Source organism: Heterodontus francisci, chromosome 33 (assembly GCF_036365525.1).
Source record: "Heterodontus francisci isolate sHetFra1 chromosome 33, sHetFra1.hap1, whole genome shotgun sequence".
Lineage (NCBI taxonomy): Eukaryota > Metazoa > Chordata > Chondrichthyes > Heterodontiformes > Heterodontidae > Heterodontus > Heterodontus francisci.
This window is the reverse complement of record NC_090403.1, coordinates 12,590,721-12,613,068: the sequence shown is the minus strand read 5'-3', so window position 1 is coordinate 12,613,068 and position 22,348 is coordinate 12,590,721. Positions and strand designations below refer to the sequence as shown.

Sequence of the window (22,348 nt, the reverse complement as noted above, 5' to 3'; positions counted from 1 at the left end):
CCGGGCAGCCTTTAACAGTAATGGCCAGACAGCAGAGGCCATGGCAAGGATTAAGCAGAGAAGAATGTAGGTAGAAGAGGATTGTGGACAATATGCAAAAATGATTTAGTAACAAATCTAAATGCACAACAGCAGTTAGGAAGAGAATACACATCTGAACATCCAAATCTAAAATCATCTGTTGCTCCAACTGAATATCTGACATGCTCACATCCAGGAACTAACTTACAGAACATACTAGAATCATACAGCATAGGAGGTGGTGGTCATTCAGCTTATCATGCATCTTTGAAAGAGCTATCCAATTAATTCCAATCCTGTCCTTTTTCCATGACCCTGCCAAGTTCTTGATTTCAAGTATTTACCATTTATTCTGCTCTTTCAGATAATGCATTCTAAATCATCACAACTGATTGTACTAAAAGTCTCACCTCCCCCAGCTCTTTTACCAATTATCTTAAATCTGTGTTCTCTGGTTACCAACTCTACTGCCGCTGGAAACAGTTTCTCCTTATTTATTTTATCAAAATCTCTATTTTGAACTCCATTAAATCTCCCTGAAACCACCTCTGCTCAAGAAAACAATCCCAGCTTCTTTAATCTCTGCACATATCTGAAGTCTCTCATCCCAGGTACCATTCTAGAATATCCAACTGATGATCCCATACTCTGGACCCCAACCAATCGCTTCTTTGTAAAGGCCGGCTCGAGTCTGCAAATGAAACCCGACAGAACCACATCCGACCCCGAGCCCGACCGGGCCTGAGTCCTTTCATTTATTCTCGCGCACGACCCGACCATCAGTTAACCTAGCTTCCGTTTTTCACTTTATTGCTTATCTGCACAAGCTTTAAAAAACTGTAACTAAACAACCTTTCAAGTCCAAAAAGTACATTAACATTGAAGCCACTTACAGAAAGCATGTCCGACCCGACCCTGAATGCCTGACCCAGAAATGCGACCCAACCTGAACCTGACACATGTCGTCGGGTCCCGTTGGGTTTGGGTCCGGTAGCCATGCTCTACTTCTTTGTCTCCTAACCCCAAATTAGCACCCGATGTCTCCTAATTCCACGATCCACCACAATATCCCCAATCCCACCGAATAATCTTCATGCCTCCCAACTTCAACCAACCACCCCAGTATCCTCCAATCCCTACTAGCCACCCAATGACTTGAACATGTATCATTCTTTCATTGACACTGGATCAAAACCACGGAATTCTCTACCTTAGTGCATTATGGGAGCATCTTCACCACATGGACTGTGGTGATTTAGGAACACAGCCTACTCACATCTTCTGAAGTGCAACTAAGAATAATCAATAAATGCCAGCCTGGTCAGTGGTACCCGTATCCAGAGAATGAATTTAAAAAAAACTTATTTTCCAAACCCCAACTAATCGCTCCAATATTCATCATCTTACCATCCCATATCCCCCAAGTCAACCAGCTTCTTACATCTCCCAACCTGCTCACTATATTCCCCAACCCAAACTAACCCCTGAATCGCTTCTTACTTCAGAAATGACCCCACAAATACATTTAACTGGCTCGTGACCCTATTTATACTGTTTACTTCAACTTGCGCCACAACTCAACTGTCCTTTGGCTAAGAAATGATCACAATGAATTCCCCTCTTAGTTCTAGTTTCCTCCTTTTTAACTTGTGCTCATTGAAATTTGAACCCTTCACCGGAGAATAATTTCCTCAGTTCGGGTTTGTTAATTACCTTCAATCTTGAAAACTTCAACTAAGTCACCTCAAAATCATCTCTTTTTCAAATACATGAAGGGTGAGATGGCCAAATCTAGAGCCCCATGGATGTCAAGGAGCTTACTGGGTAAGATAAGGCAGAAAAGGAAAGCATATGTCCGACACCGAGAACTCAATACTACAGAAAGCTGAGAGGAATATAGAAAGTGGAGGGGCAAAATCAAAAAGGAAATTAGGAAAGCAAAGAGAGGACATGAAAGAATATTGGCAAGCCAAATCAAGGTGAACCCAAAGATGTTTTATCAATACATTAAGAGTAAGAGGATAAACTAAGGAAAGAGTAGGGTCCATAAAAGACCAAAAAAAGTAACCGATGTGTAGGGGTGGAAGATGTTGGTATGGTTCTGAATGAATACTTTGCATCTGTCTTCACAGAAAAGGGTGACGGTGCAGATATTGAGATTAAGGAGGAGGAGTGTGAAGTATTGCATGTGATAAACATAGTGAGAGTATTAATGGGATTAGCATTCTTGAAAGTTGATAAATCACCAGGGCCAGATGAAATATACCCTAGGCTGTTAAAAGCAGCAAGACAGGAAATAGCAGAGGGTCTGACGATCATTTTCCAGCCCTCACTGGATACAGGGCTGGTGTCGGAAGATTGGAGAACTGCTAACGTTGTACCTATGTTTAAAAAGGGAGCAAAGGATAGACTGAATAATTACAGGCCAGACAGTCTAACTTCAGTAGTGGGCAAATTATTGGAATCTATTCTGAGAGACAGGATAAATTGTCACTTAGAAAGGCAGAGGTTAATCAAGGATAGTCAGCATGGATTTGTTAAGGGAAGATCTTGTTTGACCAACTTGATCGAATTTTTTGAAGAAGTAACAAGGAAGATAGATGAGGGTAGTGCAGTTGATGTGGTCTACATGGATTTTAGCACGGCTTTTGGCAAGTTCCCAAATGGCAGACTGGTTAAAATAATGAAAACCCATGGGATCCAGGGAAATGCAGCAAGGTGAACAAAATTGGCTCACTAGCAGGAAACAAAGGTTAATTGTTGACGGCTATTTTAGTGACTGGAGGGCTGTTTCCAGTGGCGTTCTGCAGGACTCAGTACTGGGTCCACTGCTTTTTGTGGTACATATTAACGATTTGAGTGTAAATGTAGAGGGAATGTTCAAGAAGTTTGCAGATGACACAAAGATTGGTCGTGTGGTAGACTGTGAGGAGGATAGCTGCAAGCTGCAGGAAGATGTTGATGGTCTGGTCAGATGGGCAGAAAAGTGGCAAATGGAATTCAACCCAGAGACGTGTGACGTGATGTATTTGGGAGGTCAAACAAGGCAAAGGAATACACAATAAATGGGAAAATACTGAGAAATGTAGAGGAAATAAGGGACCTTGGGGTGAATGTCCACAGATTCCTGAAGGCAGCAGGACAGGTCAATAAGGTGGCATATGGAATCCTTTCCTTTAGTAACTGAGGTATAGAATATAAGAGCAGGGAGGTTATGTTGGAACTGTATAACTCATTGGTTAGGCCACAACTTGAGTATTGTGTGCAGTTCTGGTCATCTCATTACAGAAAGGAATTGTACTACAGGGCACAGAGGAGACTTACGAGGATGTTGCCAGGACTGGAAAAATGCAGCTATGACGAAAGAAAGGATAGGCTGGGGTTGTTCTCCTTGGAACAGAAAAGGCTGAGGGGAGATGTGATTGAAAGGTACAAAATTTTGAGGGACCTGGATAGAGTGGAGGTGAAGGGTCTATTCACCTTTGCAGAGGGGTCAGTGACAAGGGGGCATAGATTTAAAGTGATTGGTAGAAAAACTAAATGGGAGATAAGGAAAGCTTTTTCACCCAGAGGGTGGTGTGGGTCTGGAACTCACTGCCTGAAAGGGTAGTTGAGGCAGAGACCCTCAACTCAATCAGGAGGAGTCTGGATATGCACCTCAAGTGCCATAATCTGCAGGGCTACGGACCAAATACTGGAAGGTGGGATTAGAATAGGTGGATCGTTTTTCGTCCAACACAGAGACGATGGGTCAAATGGCCTCTTTCTGTGCCTTAAACTTTCTATGACTTTATGAAGCCAAGTACCTACAGGTGAAGGAAGGTATCAAAAATGCTATCTTCAAATCTTAGACTTTAAAGAACACCAAATTTGAACTAACGGGAGACTATTGGAACACATTCCCAGCTAAGCTATGTTAATGCCCTGGATGTCCCATTGCAAAAAGTAGGAGCTGTGAGTTCAGACCAGCTCAAGAGCCACTCCAGACATATTTCAGTACAAGGTGAGAAACTTGCACCAACTGGGGCATGGGTGAAAAATTCATCCAATGTTTTCCACCCAATCATGTTTACTGGAAAGTGTGCAATTATTCTCAGCAGTGGCGAATTGAAGCCCCCAGGATTAAAGTGCCAGCCAGTACCTGCTTTCTTAACTTACACCGTGATGAGGTACCAAAGGTACCTTGAAAAGAGGAGGGTGCAAAATTACTCCAAAATAAAGCAAGATTCTTGCTGCTTCATGATTGGAAAATCAATGGGAATGTTCCCAGATTTCTATGCCTGGATCAGGTACTGATTTGTCAAGAATCCAGGGCACAGAGTGGATTAATATGAACAAAAAGTGCTGTGATGTATAGAATCCCACAGACATGCATCACTAATCAAGCACACCATTAAGTTTCTTATTTGTCTAAGAATTTAATCCAATAACCCATGCAAAAGCCCTCAAAAAACACGCAATGCTCCTGAGTTATGCTTTTGAGATTTTCACCTTAGAACGAGGCTTTATGGTTCACTTATGTCTGTACTGATGCTTTTCTACAGCAATCCAAAACTAATTATACTGCTTTGCACTCATTTCAATGCCCTGTATCTGGCTCTACTTCATCCAGTTTGCCTCAAAGTTCTCCACATCAACTATTTCTAGTGGCAAAACATTTATGCTCCAACTCTCTCATCAGACCCTGTAGTCTGAAATATTATGGAGTTATGAACATAGAACAGTACAGCACAGTACAGGCCCTTCGGCCCACGATGTTGTGCCGAACCTTTAACCTACTCGAGGATCAAACTACCTACCTACCCTTCATTCTACTATCATCCATGTGCCTATCCAAGAGTCGCTTAAATGTCCCTAATGTATCTGCTTCTACTACCACCGCTGGCAGTGCATTCCACGCACCCACCACTCTCTGTGTAAAGAACCTACCTCTGACATCTCCCCGAAACTTTCCTCCAATCACCTTAAAATTATGCCCCCTGGTGATAGCCCTTTCCACCCTGGGAAAAAGTCTCTGGCTATCCACTCTATCTATGCCTCTCATCATCTTATACCCCTCAATCAAGTCACCTCTCATCCTTCTTCGCTCCAATGAGAATAGCCCTAGCTCCCTCAACCTTTCTTCATAAGACATGCCCTCCAGTCCAGGCAGCATCCTGGTAAATCTCCTCTGCACCCTCTCTAAAGCTTCCACATCCTTCCGATAATGAGGCGACCAGAACTGAACACAATATTCCAAGTGTGGTCTAACCAGGGCTTTATAGAGCTGCAGCATAACCTCGCGGCTCTTAAACTCAATCCCCCTGTTAATGAAAGCCAACACCCCATACACCTTCTTAACAACCCTATCAACTTGGGTGGCAACTTTGAGGGATCTATGGACATGGACCCCAAGATCCCTCTGTTCCTCCCCACTACCAAGAATCCTGTCTTTAAGCCTGTATTCTGCATTCAAATTCGACCTTCCAAAACGAATCACTTCACACTTTTCCAGGTTGAACTCCATCTGCCACTTCTCAGCCCAGCTCTGCATCCTGTCAATGTCCCGTTGCCACCTACAACAGCCTTCCACACTATCCACAACTCCAGCAACCTTCGTGTCATCGGCAAACTTGCTAACCCTGCCTTCCACTTCCTCATCCAAGTCATTTATAAAAATCACGAAGAGCAGAGGTCCCAGAACAGATCCCTGCGAAACACCACTGGTTACCGAGCTCCAGGCTGAATACTTTCCATCTACTATCACCCTCTGTCTTCTATGGGCCAGCCAATTCTGTATCCAGACAGCCAACTTTCCCTGTATCCCATGCCTCCTTACTTTCTGAATGAGCCTACTATGGGGAACCTTATCAAACGCCTTGCTAAAATCCATATATACCACATCCACTGCTCTTCCTTCATCAACGTGTTTTGTCACATCTTCAAAGAATTCAATAAGGCTTGTGAGGCATGACCTGCCCCTCACAAAGCCATGCTGACTGTCTCTAATCAAACTATGCTTTTCCAAATAATCATAAATCCTGTCTCTCAGAATCCTCTCCAATAATTTGCCCACTACCGACTTAAGACTAACTGGTCTATAATTCCCAGGGTTATCCCTATTCCCTTTCTTGAACAAGGGAATAACATTTGCCACCCTCCAATCATCTGGTACTACTCCAGTGGACAGTGAGGACGCAAAGATCATCGCCAAAGGCGCGGCAATCTCTTCCCTCGCTTCCCGTAATATCCTTGGGTATATCCCGTCTGGCCCCGGGGACTTATCTGTCCTCATGTCTTTCAAAATTTCCAGCACATCCTCCCTCTTATCAACCTGTTTCACGCTGTCCTCACAAACGACCAGGTCCCTCTCACTAGTGAATACTGAAGCAAAGTACTCATTTAGGACCTCCCCTACCTCCTCCGATTCCAGGCATAAGTTCCCTCCACTATCCCTGATCGGCCCTACCCTCACTCTGGCCATCCTCTTGTTCCTCACATAAGTGTAGAAAGCCTTGGGATTTTCCTTAATCCTACCCGCCAAGACTTTTTCATGTCCCCTTCTAGCGCTCCTAAGTCCATTCTTCAGTTCCTTCCTGGCTACCTTGTAACCCTCGAGAGCCCTGTCTGATCCTTGCTTCCTCAACCTTAAGTAAGCTTCCTTCTTCCTCTTGACTAGCTGTTCCACATCTCTTGTCATCCAAGGTTCCTTCACCCTACCATCCCTTCCCTGCCTCATCGGGACAAACCTATCCAGCAGTCGCAGCAAGTGCTCCCTAAACAACCTCCACATTTCTGTCGTGCATTTCCCTGAGAACATCTGTTCCCAATTTATGCTCCTCAGTTCCTGCCTAATAGCACTGTAATTTCCCCTCCCCCAATTAAATATTTTCCCATCCCGTCTGCTCCTGTCCCTCTCCATGACTATAGTAAAGGTCAGGGAGTTGTGATCACTATCACCGAAATGCTCTCCCACCGAGAGATCTGCCACCTGGCCTGGTTCGTTGCCAAGCACCAAATCCAACATAGCCTCCCCTTTAGTCGGCCTATCTACATACTGAGTCATACTGGACACAGCTGACAAAAACTGCTCCATCCAAACTATTTGCACTAAGGAGGTTCCAATCAATATTAGGCAAGTTGAAGTCCCTCATGACAACAACCCTGTTACTTCTGCACCTTTCCAAAATCTGCCTCCCAATCTGTTCCTCCGTGTCTCTGTTGCTATTGGGGGGTCTATAGAAAACTCCCAATAAAGTGACTGCTCCTTTCCTGTTTCTGACTTCCACCCATAATGACTCAGTAGACAAACCCTCCTCGACGACCTCCCTTTCTGCAGCTGTGATACTATCCCTGATTAGCAATGCCACTCCCCCACCTCTTTTACCTCCCTCCCTATTCCTTTTGAAACATCTAAACCCCGGAACATCCAACATCCATTCCTGCCCCTGTGATATCCAAGTCTCCGTAATGGCCACAACATCGTAGCTCCAAGTACTGATCCATGCTCTAAGTTCATCACCCTTATTCCTGACACTTCTTGCATTAAAAAGTTATATTTTCACTCATGACAGTATATTTTGCACTCACCTTCCGGTTCAGTGGCTGAATGGCGTTGGGTCTGACGAGTCTCCGTTTTTTACAGGTCAACACTGGACGAACTCGAGCTGCGATACAGGTGTTATCAGGAGGTACAGGCAGCACATTCAACCTTTGTTTTTTATTTAGTAGCTCCTCAGCATCTGAGCTGTCGGTGGAACTGTTGTCAGGGAGTAAACTGTGAACACTGCGAGAAGGAACAGAGTGCAGAGAGCATGAACAGTTTTTAAAAATGCAGAGTTTGCTCAACTGCTGAATTTACACATAGACAGCCATCACCTAAGAAATGTCCCATGTCATGAACGGAGGGAAACTTGATCAGAAATATACAACATATTCACACATGAAATCCACAAAAATCTTCCTCCTCAACAACACAACGCAGATTAAGAGCACAAAGGACTCTGTTGGGTGAGGGTTATTTCCACAGGGAAAGTTTTTAAACTACACAAGGTTAAAAGAACCAGATGAGCTTCCAATTCTCTTCTTTCACAGACCACGTACACACCAGTGCACTACAGATCTAACTGAGCCGGTTTTAAATCCAAGCTCAGTTAACAGTCTGCTTACATCTACATTATCCACCCCCTCAATGTTTTAAAACCTGCATTCAGTCAGCTCTCCATTGTATTTTCTCTAAGAAAAATCAGTTTCATTCCCAGTTTTTCCTTCACAAGTGCCCCGAGTCACAGAGAATGATTAAGGGTGATAATTTGTAAAGAATCGTGAGCGACGGACCCATTGGTTACAGTGCTATTCTTTTAGCTTGTTCCATTAGAAGAAAACTACATCATCAGGGAAAAGATGACAACACAGTTACCTGTAGATCAATGAACTTCAGCACAACTCAAGGTTTCAATCTGGTTTTTCTGGCAAAAGATGTATAAAAATGATTGCGAGGAGAAAAACCAAGTACAATTCTGGGACCCAGTTGCTACGTTCTGGGATGGTAAGTCTAGCAGTGCACCATACTGATTACCAACAGGTTTCATCATGGAATGGAATAGAGTCACATCTGCAAGTCCCTCCATAGTCACTGCCTAATCTCAGCGGTGCTTTCAAAATGAGACTCCAAATAGCAGCCAGCTGCCTCCCGGGAAAGTTAACTTCAGTGTTAACAACACTGGATGGTATCATCAGACAAAAAGCAGGACTGTACAGCACACTGAGACTTCGATAAATTAGGGTTTAATTATCGGCTATCTTGGCAGGATGGGCTACAACATCCAGAATGCACTGCAGAAGCATCCAATGGGCTCAGATGTGATGTCCCTTCAATAACCCATTTGCAGTGGGGCCCTGTTGTTGGGTATCACATCACACAGCAGGGATAGAGCTATGGATTACGGTAAAGTGGTGACTCCAGGTGTAATTTCCATTTAGTACATACTGCAGCGTATGGTTTATTAACCTTTGACAAAAAAGTGACTGCTGCATATTAGGAAAGTTTCCTTCAGCACAAAAGCTACACCACAGTTAAATACAGGTATCTGAGCCGTCCGTGCCAGAAAACTCACACAGGAAGAACACAACGGATATGTTAAGTAAAAACAAGAAATGCTGGAAATACTCAGCAGGTCTGGCAGCATCTGTGGAGAGAGAAGCAGAGTTAATCTTTCAGGTCAGTGACCCATCATCAGAACTGCCATGTTAAGTAACTGGTTTGACAGCCTTGTTGGAATCCAAAATGACCAACTCATTAAGCAAACAGGATTACCTTGGATATAATGCTGGCAGTGCACCATGCTAGTGTTCCAAGTGCTGGAGCATGCACTCATGTCCACAATCCCCTGCACTGTGTGTACTCAGTCTCAGTGGTACCCTAAGGGGAGGGTCCAGGTGGCAGCCAGCTGCTTCTCCAATGCAAGGTGACGTGTGGACATGGTGCCCTTGAACACTCCTGTCGGCAGGTGACAGCGGCATTGACCTAGATCATGTCATCACACTCACTTGGCCAAGATATGGTGCATTGGCAAAAAGTACAATTAAAATTAAAACGAACAACAGAATAAACATGCCATTTTATCCAGCTGACTCGGTTGCTGTAGGAGCATGAAACTAGCCAGATCACTTTCTTCCAAATGGGTGAGATGGGCAGAATTTCAATATTTTCTTGCCTTATTGCATTAAACTTAGCATCTCCATATACATTGTACTGATGTGCCAAGTTGCACAGCCATTCGTCAAAGACAAACAAAGGCACACCACAGATCTGGCATCACTTCTCAGTTGTTTGATTCTGTGACGACATCTTGCTCAGGTTTGTACGATCAGTTTCTCCCTTTCATAAGCAGGGAAGTGATGTGGTGCACAACCCAATGGACAGCAGCACAACATTTATCCAGCTTGTCTTTCGTCAAAAAACACGTCTCAAATAACATTCCACCCACTTCAGACTTGTGCATTGAAGCTGTAGCAACCCATGCACATTAATCACTACCACTACAGGTTTCACAGAACTGAGGCTACTTTGGGAAGCTTAGGATGAATGATTTAAATGAGGTGACAAAGAGGAATGAAAGTCTAACAGGAGTACATTTTGTTCAATGGACTAATTCCACCATGCTATAAAGCAGAATTCTATCTTGACTGAACAAAAACAAAGGGCAAAAATTGCAAGACTTTGCAGGTGTTCAGAGGCTTGTTAGCTACAACTAGGATCAGAAATATTGCTAACATTTTCATTCCTGAATTCTGCAAACCCCACTTCTATGAATTGAAGGGGAAGTTACATAAATATGAGAAGGGAATAGAAGTGTATGCTGATAGGGTTAAATGAAGAGGGGTGGCAGGAGGCTCCTGTGGTGCATAATCACCAGCATGGACCTGTTGGGCTGAAAGGCCTGTTTCTGTGATGTATATTCTATGTAACCTAATGAGACTCCATTAAAGTTTGTTACCAGCATGGAAACCATCAAGTGTGGTCTCTTGTGCTATTGCACTGGTCTAGTTGCATGGCCAGTGGGAAACCACCCGATGAAAATGGATTGGGGCATGGTTTGAAACCAATTTCAGAAATGTCTACTGCTGGGAAACAAATCTTCCACCTTTTGGCAGGTTTGCCTATGTTGGATAGCTCTAGGGCTGTATTGAAGTTGTGTCACCCATTGTTTCCCATCTATAAATGAGTACTTTGAACAAAACATACACCCCTAAGCTAACCTTTCACTTTTGAGCAAGTGGCTCCTCCCGTGGTGTTTTGAAATGACAGCTCCAAATGCAACTGGTAATGCAACAGGTGAAGCAGGATATCCAGAGCCAGGATATCCATTCCTGGTCATTGCCCATTGATGCCTCCGAGACAATTTGTTTCAAGTGGGTGGCTAAAACTGTACATAGTATTCTAACCATGGCCTAACCAATGTTTTGTTCAAACTTTTATCACTTCTTTACTCTTGCACTCTATGCTCCTACTTATAAAAGCCAAAATGCTACTGGCCTTTTGTGGATTGCACATATGCGCTACACTCTCGCCTCATTTTTATTACTGCTTCAGGTTTGGCAAGTCCCCTCATCCTGCAATCACAATTTAGGATAAATAATTCATTCACATCAACCGTAACGATTCCCTTCATCATTTTAGAGTCATGTATCATACACTTTAATTAATGAGAAGTTCAAAGTCTATGCCTGTAACAGTCGTAAATGCATCCTGGAACAGTCCACGTTTCAACACTAAAGCAATATATTACCTGTTGACCACGCCATTGACAGGCCTAAGGTGACTGCAGGGCTTTGTCAGTATAGATTCTGTTGATGCAGAACACGATGTCACATTTTCTATGGGGTTAATAGGGGGAATAACCTGGAAAACAAGCATATACATCAGAAATAGTGCAGCAGACAAGAAGAAAAGTACACAGTGCCCTTGACAATTCTAACTCATTCAGTAAAATCTTAGATCAAAATGATCACCTTTTGCATGAAGAACTTTGTTCTCCAATGCTTGGGATAGCCTTTTTACAGTATCTCACAGTGCTGACCATGTTTTGATGGACCTCAGCATTACCTGCATTTTGTTAGCTTTTTTAATTTCCTCACCATTACCTAGAATTTGCCAGAAACAATCCCACTATTATTCCCAGACTGCCTTCTAAGACTCTGTGCTAATTCCATACTATTCATTGTGCATTTATATCATACACTATTTTGTCCAACATGGAACATATTGTATTTCTGCTTGTCTAGTTTAGAGTACTTCTCCATTGAACACTGTTCATTGCTTCCCCCTCTGCTGATAATAAATGATATTACCCATCTATGATCTTTTTTCAGGTTGGCATGGAGTAGCAGCGGCCAGATGTATTCTCTATTCTGTGCGGTTAAATGGAAAGTATTTATTAAAAATAAATTTTCAGAACAGCTGCTGTCAAGACTTCCATTTTGAGGGGGATGTGGGATCAGGATATTTTATGGGTTTTCTTCACCACCTTCCCTGTGGACTCCAAAGGGCATCCATCCACAAACATTGACACCAAACATTTCAGTCTTCGCCTAGGTGCTGGAGCCATTTTTCTGAAGATGAAGAGCTGAAAATTATGGGAGGGAGTCCACATCATCCCTAAGCAAGCTAACTGAAAAGTATTAAAGCAAAAAGACTCCACCACACACCTGCAGAGAAATAGTAACACTAGTGCAGAGATTTTTCTACACCTTTGTTACTAAATATTTAGAGAGGAGAATTTGAGAAGCATATATTTCCTTTGCTGAATAAATAGAACATTTGCATGTCGTTTACATGCTTGAGATGGAAACAGAACTGTGACGAAAAGAAGAGTTTTGTCGCTGTTGAATTTTTAACCTGTATTCTCTATTACGAGATAAAATGCATGAAAGGTCCACAGTTGCACAGGATATTTCTGAAAGAAAAAGTCACAAGCTCGGATACCAGACAGGTTGGCTGCAATAAGCTTCACATGATGTCAAGTGTTGGGGAAAGGAACAAGAAGTCTAAGGTGTTAAATGACTGCAGCCATCACTTTTAACGACAAACTTCCTTGTTGATCTCAAAGATGAGCTATCCATTTAATGTACCTGAGAAAATCGTAGGCCTTTGTTTCAGGATCTTATATTTAGTCATAGATCTGGAACACTAACTATCTCTCCACAGATGCTGCCTGACTTGAACATTTCCCGGATTTTCTATTTTTATTTCAGATTTTCAACATCCGCTGTAGTTTGCTTTTTTCTTCTTTTATTTGGACATGTGTGCAAAGGTACTGCCATGCCAATTTTCCCACTGAGATATCTTTATTGCTTTCCTCCCTACACAGAGTGACTTCTCATACTCAGTGATTTCAGCCTTTAGGCCAAACTCCAAGGTTGGAATTTCAAGCCTCTGGCTGGAGCGGGCTGGAGACTGGGGAGTAAAATTGAATGGGAGTCAGGGGCTGCCGTTCTCATTGCCTTACTGCACCCCTGCAATTTTATGATCGGCAATGGCAGTGACCAACGGCTCACCCACCCCAAGCCAATTAATTCCCCTTAAGCGGCCAATTAATTGTCCCTTAAGGGCCTCCTTCTGCTGTTGCTGGTAAGGCAGCTCAGCACCTCGGAAAGCATCCCAGTAAAACCTAGCGGGCTCCTTGCGGGTTGGGGGGTCCGTCCTGATCAGGCACCATGCCCCACGGAGGGACTAGCTGCAACACATGCCATCCCCCCACCCCGATGGGGCCCAGCTGATTGTACCCGGCGAGGCCCCTCACGCTTATCTCTATTCCGGGGCCTCCTCCATTGTTGTTCCTCAAGCTGGGTGCAGTCCCAGCAGTGGCCACTGCTTCTTTTGGTGCTGCTGGCCCACTGAATGGCTGGCAGCTCTTGGCAGGACTTCCTGCCCTGCCCTAAACCTGAACTTCATTCTTTCTCTAGTTTCTTTCCTACCTCCCCTCATGCCCTTTGCAAACTCATCTTGTCCAAGAGGCCCATCTCCTGCTCCCACTAAACTACTGACCACCCAAGTTCCTTCCTTGCTCACGTTAGCTGATACTGCCACGGTTCTCTCAAGTACCGTTTCCCTGCGTCATCACCCCCCTCCTCAAAAGAAAGAACTTTTGATCCTTCCATCCTTGCAAACTACCACCCCATCTCCAACCTTCCTTTCCTCTCCAAAGTCCTTGAATGTGTTGCTAAATCCATGCCATCTTTCTCAAAAGACTATGCTTAGATCCCTCCCATCAGGTTTCCACCCGACTACAGTACCAAAATGGCTCTTAGCAACGTAACAAATGACATCCTAGGTGACTATGACAAACCCTCCTCATCCATCTCAGCCTATCTTCAGCCTTTGACAAGGTGGACATACCATCCTCCTACAATGCCTCTGCACCGTCGCCAAACTGGGTGGGACTGCAGTCGCCTCGTTCCATTTTTATCGAATCATAGGCAGAGTAACACCTGCAATGGATTCTCTTCCCGTTTCTACACCATTACCTCTGGTCCCCCCCCAAGAATCTATCCTTGGCCCCTATTTGCTCCTTTACACGCTGCTTCTTGGCGACATCATCCGAAAACACAGCATTCATTTTCACAGGTACACAAACACCACCCAGCTCTAACTCATCACCATTTCTCTCGACCCCTCCAATGTCTCTAAATTTTCAGACTACTACAACATTCAATACCGGACAAGCAGAAATTTCCTTCATCTAAACAGAAAACTAGAAATACTCAGTGGTGGATTTTAGAAACTATCAGGAAAAATATCCATGGACACAGAGAGGCTTGAGTTAATTAAGGATAATCAGCATGGATTTGTAAAGGCAAATCATGCTTGACTAATCGGACTGAATTTTTTGATGAAGCAACAGAGAAGGTTGATGAAGGAAATGTGGTGGATGTTGTTTATGTGGATTTTAAGAAAGCATTTAAGGTACCACATAAAAGGCTGGTTAAGAAAATTGAAGCTCATGGAATAGAAGGGTCAGTATCCAATTGGATAAAAAAAAATTGGCTTAAAGACAGAAAACAGCAAGTCATAGTAACTGGTTGCTTTTTAGACTGGAGGATGGGAGTAGAATCTCAAAATTTTCTGACACCAAACTTGGAGGTGCGGCAAACAGTGAGGATGATATGAACCACCTACAACAGGACACAGATAGGCTAGCAGAATGGGCAGAGAGGTGACAGATGGAATTTAATATTGACAAGTGTGAGATGATACATTTTGGCAGCAAGACTAGGGAAAGGCAATACACACTTAATGGGGCCATTCTAAAGAATGTGCGGGAACAGAGGGACCTGGGGGTGCATGTGCACAGACCAAAGGTGACAGGACATATTGAGAGAGTGGTTAGTGAAGCATATGGGATCTTGGGCTTCATAGAGGCATTGAGTACAAAAGCAAGGAAGTTATGCTGAACCTCTATAAAGCTCTGGTTAGGCCCCAACTGGAGTACTGCGTCGACTTCTGGTCACCACACTTCAGGAAGGAGGGTGTTAGTGTCCTTGAGAGAGTGCAAAGGAGATTTACCAGAATGGTTCCAGGGATGGAGGATTTTAGTTGCAAAGTTAAGTTGTAAAAGCTGGATTTGTTCTCCTTAGGAAAAAGGAGATTGAGGGGAGATTTAATCTAAGTGTACAAGATTGACAGGCTTAGATAAGTTAGACAAGGAAAAGCTGTTCCCATTTACAGATGGTACAAGGACTAGGGGACATAGATTGAAATGTCTGGTCAAGAGATGCAGGGGGGATTTGAGGAAGCATTTTTTTTTTAACGCAGCAGATGGTAATGATCTTGAATTCGTTGTGCACAAGGGTAGTGGAAGCAGAGACTATCAATGACTTCAAGAGGAAGTTGGATGGCTACCTGAGTGGAGGAGACTTGTTGCTACAGGGATCGAGCCAGGGAAACGGGACTGACTGCATAGCTCCATGGAGAGCCGGCATGGACTCGATGGGCCAAATGGCATCCTGCTGTAATTGACTCTGACTCAGCAGGTCTGGCAGCATCTGTGGAGTCACAAACAGAGTTAATGTTTCAGGCTCTGGAGAAAGGACACAGACCTGAAATGTTAACTCTGTTCCTCTCTGCACAGATGCTGCCAGACCTGAGTATTTCCAGCATTTTCAGTTTTTATTTCAGATTTTCAGCATTCAGGAGTATTTTGCTTTTGTCCTCCATCTAAATATTGCTAAGACTTTGGTCTCCTCCACAAACTCCGTTCCCTAGCCACTGACTCCATCTGCCTCCCCGGCAACTATCTGAAGACGAACCAGTTTCCAGCCTTGGTGTCATATCTGAACCAGAGATGAGCTTCCAACCACATATCTGCGCAATCACTATTACCACCTGTTCCCACTTCCATAACATCGCCAACTCTGCCCCTGCCTCAGCTCATCTGCTTTTGAAACCCTCATCCAGACCTTCATTATTTCTAGACTTGACTATTCCAACACACTTCTGGCCAGTCTTCCATGTTCTACCCTCCGTAAGCTTGGTCATCCAAAACCCTGCTGTTCCTGTCCCAACTCACACCAAGTCCCATCCACCCATCACCCCTGTGCTCACTGACCTACAATGGCTCCAGGTTAAGCAAGGCCTCCATTTCAAAATGTTCATCCTCATTTTCAATTCCCTCCAGGCACTCACCCATCCCTATCTCTGCAACGTTCTCCAGCACAACTTTCCGAGATCTCCGCGCCTCTCTAATTCTAGCCTTGAGCATCCTGGCTTTTAATGACTTCATTGGTGGCCGTGCTTTCAATTGCTCAGGTCCTAAGCTCTGGAATTCCCTCCCAAACCCCTCTCCTCTTTAAGAGGCTCCTTAAAACCTAGCTCTTGATCAATCTTTTGGTTATCTGCAGCAATATTTTTATGGGGTTTGGTGCCCAATTTTGTTTTACAACTCTCCTGTGAAGCACCTTGGGGTGCTTTATTATATTAAAGGCAGTATATAAGTACAATCTGTTGTAGTCCCAAGCCATTTTAGCACAGCTCAAATAATCAGGCCTACCCAAAGTTAATGGGTTTCACTAACTACCAGAACAACAGATAGGATCCTCGATTGTCTGTTGCCCCCTTCAACTGACAGATCAGTGGCCAGCCTCCAAAGAGAAATTTCATCCAGTCAGTTTTTCAGTCAACAGCAAAAAGTAATGAGTTAAGATTGACCAACAATCTGAAATACTGAGCAGGTCAGGCACAGAACAAACAAGTTAGTGTTTCGACTGTGCAAACTCAGTCAAAGCTGAAACATATTACAGATGAATAGCACTTAAAAGGAAGAGAACGAGGAAGTGCGGGGGTGTGGGGGGGGGGGCGGTTGTGGAAATCACATACAGGAAAATGAATAAAATTCTTAAGTGGAAAGCAGGAGATGGTCAAATGTCAGAAGCGATATCAAACAATAAAAGGCATACGAGGGGAAATCACAGAAATAAAATACATACGAGACAGACTGTGTGCAAAGCTGAAAAAACAAAGTATAGGCAGGTGAATGCCATGAAAAATGAAACGCTCGCAAAGCCAGCGCTCCGGAAACGCTCGCAAAGCCAGCGCTCCGGAAACGCTCGCAAAGCCAGCGCTCCGGAAACGCTCGCAAAGCCAGCGCTCCGGATACGCTCGCAAAGCCAGCGCTCCGGAAACGCTCGCAAAGCCAGCGCTCCGGAAACGCTCGCAAAGCCAGCGCTCCGGAAACGCTCGCAAAGCCAGCGCTCCGGAAACGCTCGCAAAGCCAGCGCTCCGGAAACGCTCGCAAAGCCAGCGCTCCGGAAACGCTCGCAAAGCCAGCGCTCCGGAAACGCTCGCAAAGCCAGCGCTCCGGAAACGCTCGCAAAGCCAGCGCTCCGGAAACGCTCGCAAAGCCAGCGCTCCGGAAACGCTCGCAAAGCCAGCGCTCCGGAAACGCTCGCAAAGCCAGCGCTCCGGAAACGCTCGCAAAGCCAGCGCTCCGGAAACGCTCGCAAAGCCAGCGCTCCGGAAACGCTCGCAAAGCCAGCGCTCCGGAAACGCTCGCAAAGCCAGCGCTCCGGAAACGCTCGCAAAGCCAGCGCTCCGGAAACGCTCGCAAAGCCAGCGCTCCGGAAACGCTCGCAAAGCCAGCGCTCCGGAAACGCTCGCAAAGCCAGCGCTCCGGAAACGCTCGCAAAGCCAGCGCTCCGGAAACGCTCGCAAAGCCAGCGCTCCGGAAACGCTCGCAAAGCCAGCGCTCCGGAAACGCTCGCAAAGCCAGCGCTCCGGAAACGCTCGCAAAGCCAGCGCTCCGGAAACGCTCGCAAAGCCAGCGCTCCGGAAACGCTCGCAAAGCCAGCGCTCCGGAAACGCTCGCAAAGCCAGCGCTCCGGAAACGCTCGCAAAGCCAGCGCTCCGGAAACGCTCGCAAAGCCAGCGCTCCGGAAACGCTCGCAAAGCCAGCGCTCCGGAAACGCTCGCAAAGCCAGCGCTCCGGAAACGCTCGCAAAGCCAGCGCTCCGGAAACGCTCGCAAAGCCAGCGCTCCGGAAACGCTCGCAAAGCCAGCGCTCCGGAAACGCTCGCAAAGCCAGCGCTCCGGAAACGCTCGCAAAGCCAGCGCTCCAGTGGCCTGGAAGAAAGCAGATGAATAGTTCACAAGAGCATGTTTGCAGGGGGTATCTCCACCTCAAGTACCAAACTGTAATAAAAATCCTGTGAATGATTGGTATTTTATGTATTCAGGCTAACTACCATGCCTGTGTCACAGTTATACTGTTCATTTCCTTCACATTTAAATAAAATCACATTAGTTTAGATCTTGTAGAGTGTAAAGCATGCAGAGAGTGACATATTCCATGCTCTCTGTTCCAAACACCGAGCCTCTAACAATTACCTAGATTTTGCGCAGATTATATGGGGCATGAGGGCTACTTATGGGAAGACCAATGATGTAATCCAAAGAAAATAATTAGCATAAAAATTGCAAAAGATGACAAATTTCTGCATTACAACAATGACTACATTTCAAACAGTACTTCATTGGCTGTAAAGTGCTTTGAGATAGCTGGTGGTTGTAAAAGGCGCTATATAAATGCAAGTCTTTCTGTCAAGTTAACATTTTGAATGTGTGAACTCTTGCAAAAGCTTTCAGTGATGAGGTTTCTGAAGAGGTGGTCACAGCACACACATTCATATCAGAGACAAATTTCTGCCTGGTCACAAGAAGTGAAGAAGTCTTGAATTTTCATTTGGTTTCAACACAGGTGTGCCATTTCATATATCCAAGATGGTGCTTCCATTTAAGGCACTGAGATTTTTTCTTTTTTTTTTATTTAGAGATACAGCACTGAAACAGGCCCTTCGGCCCACCGAGTCTGTGCCGACCAACAACCACCCATTTTATACTAATCCTACATTAACCCCATATTCCCTACCACATCCCCACCATTCTCCTACCACCTACCTACACTAGGGGCAATTTACAATGGCCAATTTACCTATCAACCTCCAAGTCTTTTGGCTGAGGGAGGAAACCGGAGCACTCGGCGGAAACCCAGGGAGAACTTTCAAACTTCACACAGGCAGGACCCAGAACTGAACCCGGGTCGCTGGAGCGGTGAGGCTGCGGTGCTAACCACTGCGCTGCCCAATTATCCTGAAAGCTTGCAGTGTTATGGAACATCTAAAAGGATCAAAATATTGAAGTGGGGGGGGGAGGGGGGGGAGGAAGTTGAGCAATAGTTCAGAATGCGATTGCATTCAAGTTCATCAAAAATGGAACACACAAATTTGTATTTTACAAAATAAAAATCTAGATATTGGCTGAAAAAGTGGAAAAAAGCATCAAATTCAAAAGTCCGAGCTGAACAAAAAAACCCACTTTTTTATACGGAGTGAATAGCAACATATAAGTCACAGGCATGGTGGGGCACTTTCAATATTCTATTTCTCACCAATGCAATAGCTATTCAAAAGACTGTTAACAGATTCAACAGCAAGTTGGGCTGTCCAAAAGCAATGCATGCTCGAGATCTCAGCATTATCCAGAGAACAGGAACCATCACAATGGCCTTGTCAGAAGATTTTAAAATTAGGATTAGTGTGTTCAAATCCTACCTGTTTACCCACAATTTTGGGCAGTGAAGGATGACTGCAGACTGACATCTCAAGCTTGCCACCAGCACCATTCGCTTTCAGTTCAGTCAGAGACGGAGAATCAGTCCCATCTGGAGAGCTTACTAGCAGTCGGTTCAAGTCTTCTGGGAGCGGAGAATCTCCAAGCACAACTGAACCCTACGGAGAAGTATTTAGATTCAGTAAAGCATTTGTTCAAGATGATGTGCAATGTCAAGTCCAATTATTAAAATTTAAAGTTATCCATTTACCATTCAAAACATTTTCCATGCACAGCAGTGTTGTCACGAAGTTTGTATGACATACTGGTACCGATACTTCACAGGAAAAATTGCATAGAAGCAAATATACTTCGTTGTGCCAAATATGCATCTTGTGACATTAATTTACCATTTTCATGAAACTACATTTGAACAACAGTAGGGTGGGGAGTAGGATAAAGAGAAAAATGATAGACGAGCAACATCTCAGCAATTGGTTCAAGTACACACATATATCAAAGGAAAAGCTCGAACAATAGCCAGAGAAAAAAAGCAGTTAAGTTGGACATTCATAAGTTTTATTACCTTTGTGCCAGTGATATTTCACTGCTCAGTGTAGAACCAAACATACACATTTTCTGTGAATGTTTTAATTTTGGCATACATAATACAACATTACGATCCATCAACACAACAGAAGCAAAGGATACTTGAAATCGTCTGAATAAGCAATGGTCCATAAATACCACTGTGCCACATTTTACAAGGAAACCAGAGATCCATTAGCCTTTTTGATCCCTTTTTGCATCTCCAAGCCAGTGTTTAATGACAAATTCATAATCCTTTTAGCAACTCACCTTGTTCCACCCTCACACCTGTCATATAAAATCCTGGCTCTCTACGCCCACCCAAGTGCCGTATGAATTTTCTCACTGAGCTACACTACACTACAGCCATGGCAGAGTGACTTTTCACCCTGGGGGACTTTAATTCTCATCTTGATTCATCATGTTCATTCTCCTGAATTCACTGCCCACCTGTGATCTCTTAATCACACTCTCCACATTAATTCCCCCAACCCATATACACAGCCAACCCACTGACCTTGGCATCCCACATAGTCGCACTCCGCCTACATTATCAACCACAGATAATGCCATCTCACTTCCTTTTATCGCTCTCTATCCACATCCTGTTTCACCACCCCAATTCCACTTCCTACTGTCTGCCCCTGGAAAAAGCACTCTCCCAATTCACTTACAACTGCAGTTTTAAGTATCCAGCTTTTGGCTCTCCATTCACAACAATATTACAGCAGTTACTGTTTTGCTTAACAACGCCCTCACCTCCATCTTTGATGTCCTTGTCCCAAACAAAACCACGACTCTGTCACCTGCTCATTCCCCAAGTATGGCCCTCATCTTCGCTCCCTGACGTCTAAGGGAGGCAGACTTGAATGGACATGGCATAAAAATGTTTTAGCCATTCACCATCAGATCTGGCTGGACCACATAAAATACTATTGGGTCCTGCTCGCGTTTGCCAAAACTGCTCACTATTCCAGAATCAGCCTGGAATGCAAATATAATCACTGGTGTCTCTTCTCTACTACTGCAATCCATCTTCATAAATACCGCTCTCCTGTGTTCGCCACCGCCACGTCCAATGTCAAGTGTGAGGAACTCATGGATTTCTTGGTCACCAAAATTGAGACCCTCTGATCTGCTGCAACCCTCCCTTCCTCTAGTCCACTGGGCCTAACTTTCTTGAAGGTGCCCCATCCCTTGCACCACCCACACGCCCCCAACCAAAGCAGTGAACTCGCATCTTTCTCTAGTTTCTTTCCGATCTCCCCTCATGCTCTCTCCGAACTTATGTCCAGGAAACCCACTGCCTGTTCCCTCGACCCTATTCACACTAAAATGCTGGCCACCCAAGTTCCTTTCCTAGCTCCCATACTAGGGGATTTGTTAATGGTTCACTTGCCTCAGGTTCTCTCCCTCTCTCCTTCAAATCTGCTGTCCTCGTCCCTCTCCTCAAAAAAGCACTCCTTGACCCATCATTCTTTGAAAACTACTGCCCATCGCCAATGTCCCTTTTGGGGCGGCACAGTGGCACAAGTAGTTAGCACCGCAGCCTCACAGCTCCAGCGACCCAGGTTCGATTCTGGGTACTGCCTGTGCGGAGTTTGCAAGTTCTCCCTGTGACCGCGTGGGTTTCTGTCGGGTGCTCCGGTTTCCTCCCACAGCCAAAGACTTGCAGGTTGATAGGTAAATTGGTCATTGTAAATCGCCCCTAGTGTAGGTAGGTGGTAGGGGAATTGAGGGGATGTGGTAGGGAATATGGGATTAATGTAGGATTAGTATAAATGGGTGGTTGTTGGTCAGCACGGACTCGGTGGGCCAAAGGGTCTGTTTCAGTGCTGTATCTCTAAATAAAATAAATCTCCAAAGACTCTGAACATTCTGCCGCCTCTCAAACTCCTATCCATCTCTCTTGGATCTCCATGTTTGAATCCCTCCAATCAGGTTTCTGCCCTTGCCACATTAGCAAAACAGCTCTTATCAAAGTCACAAATGACATCCTATGTGAATGTGACAAACGTGATCTGTCCTTCCTCTTCTTTCTTGACCTGTCTGCAGCCTTTGACAGTTCATCACACCTCCCTCCTCCAAATCCTCTCTGCCATCATCCAGCTCTGTAGCACGGCCCTCGTCTGGCTCCATTCTTATCTTTTTTAAAAC

General features: G+C 44.7%; 1 protein-coding gene across 2 annotated transcripts in view; it reads right to left on the bottom strand.

Moving 5' to 3' along the window:
• The window catches only part of kansl1b (KAT8 regulatory NSL complex subunit 1b), a 193,523-nt gene that overhangs the window by 55,540 nt on the left and 115,635 nt on the right, over positions 1–22,348 (bottom strand). For both annotated transcript variants that reach the window (XM_068013093.1, XM_068013092.1), the window contains exons 4-6: positions 19,606–19,782; positions 11,292–11,404; positions 7,591–7,786 (exon numbers count right to left, since the gene is read on the bottom strand). In XM_068013093.1, coding sequence (XP_067869194.1) covers positions 7,591–7,786; positions 11,292–11,404; positions 19,606–19,782 — 486 coding nt within the window. The remainder of the gene's footprint in view (positions 1–7,590; positions 7,787–11,291; positions 11,405–19,605; positions 19,783–22,348) is intronic.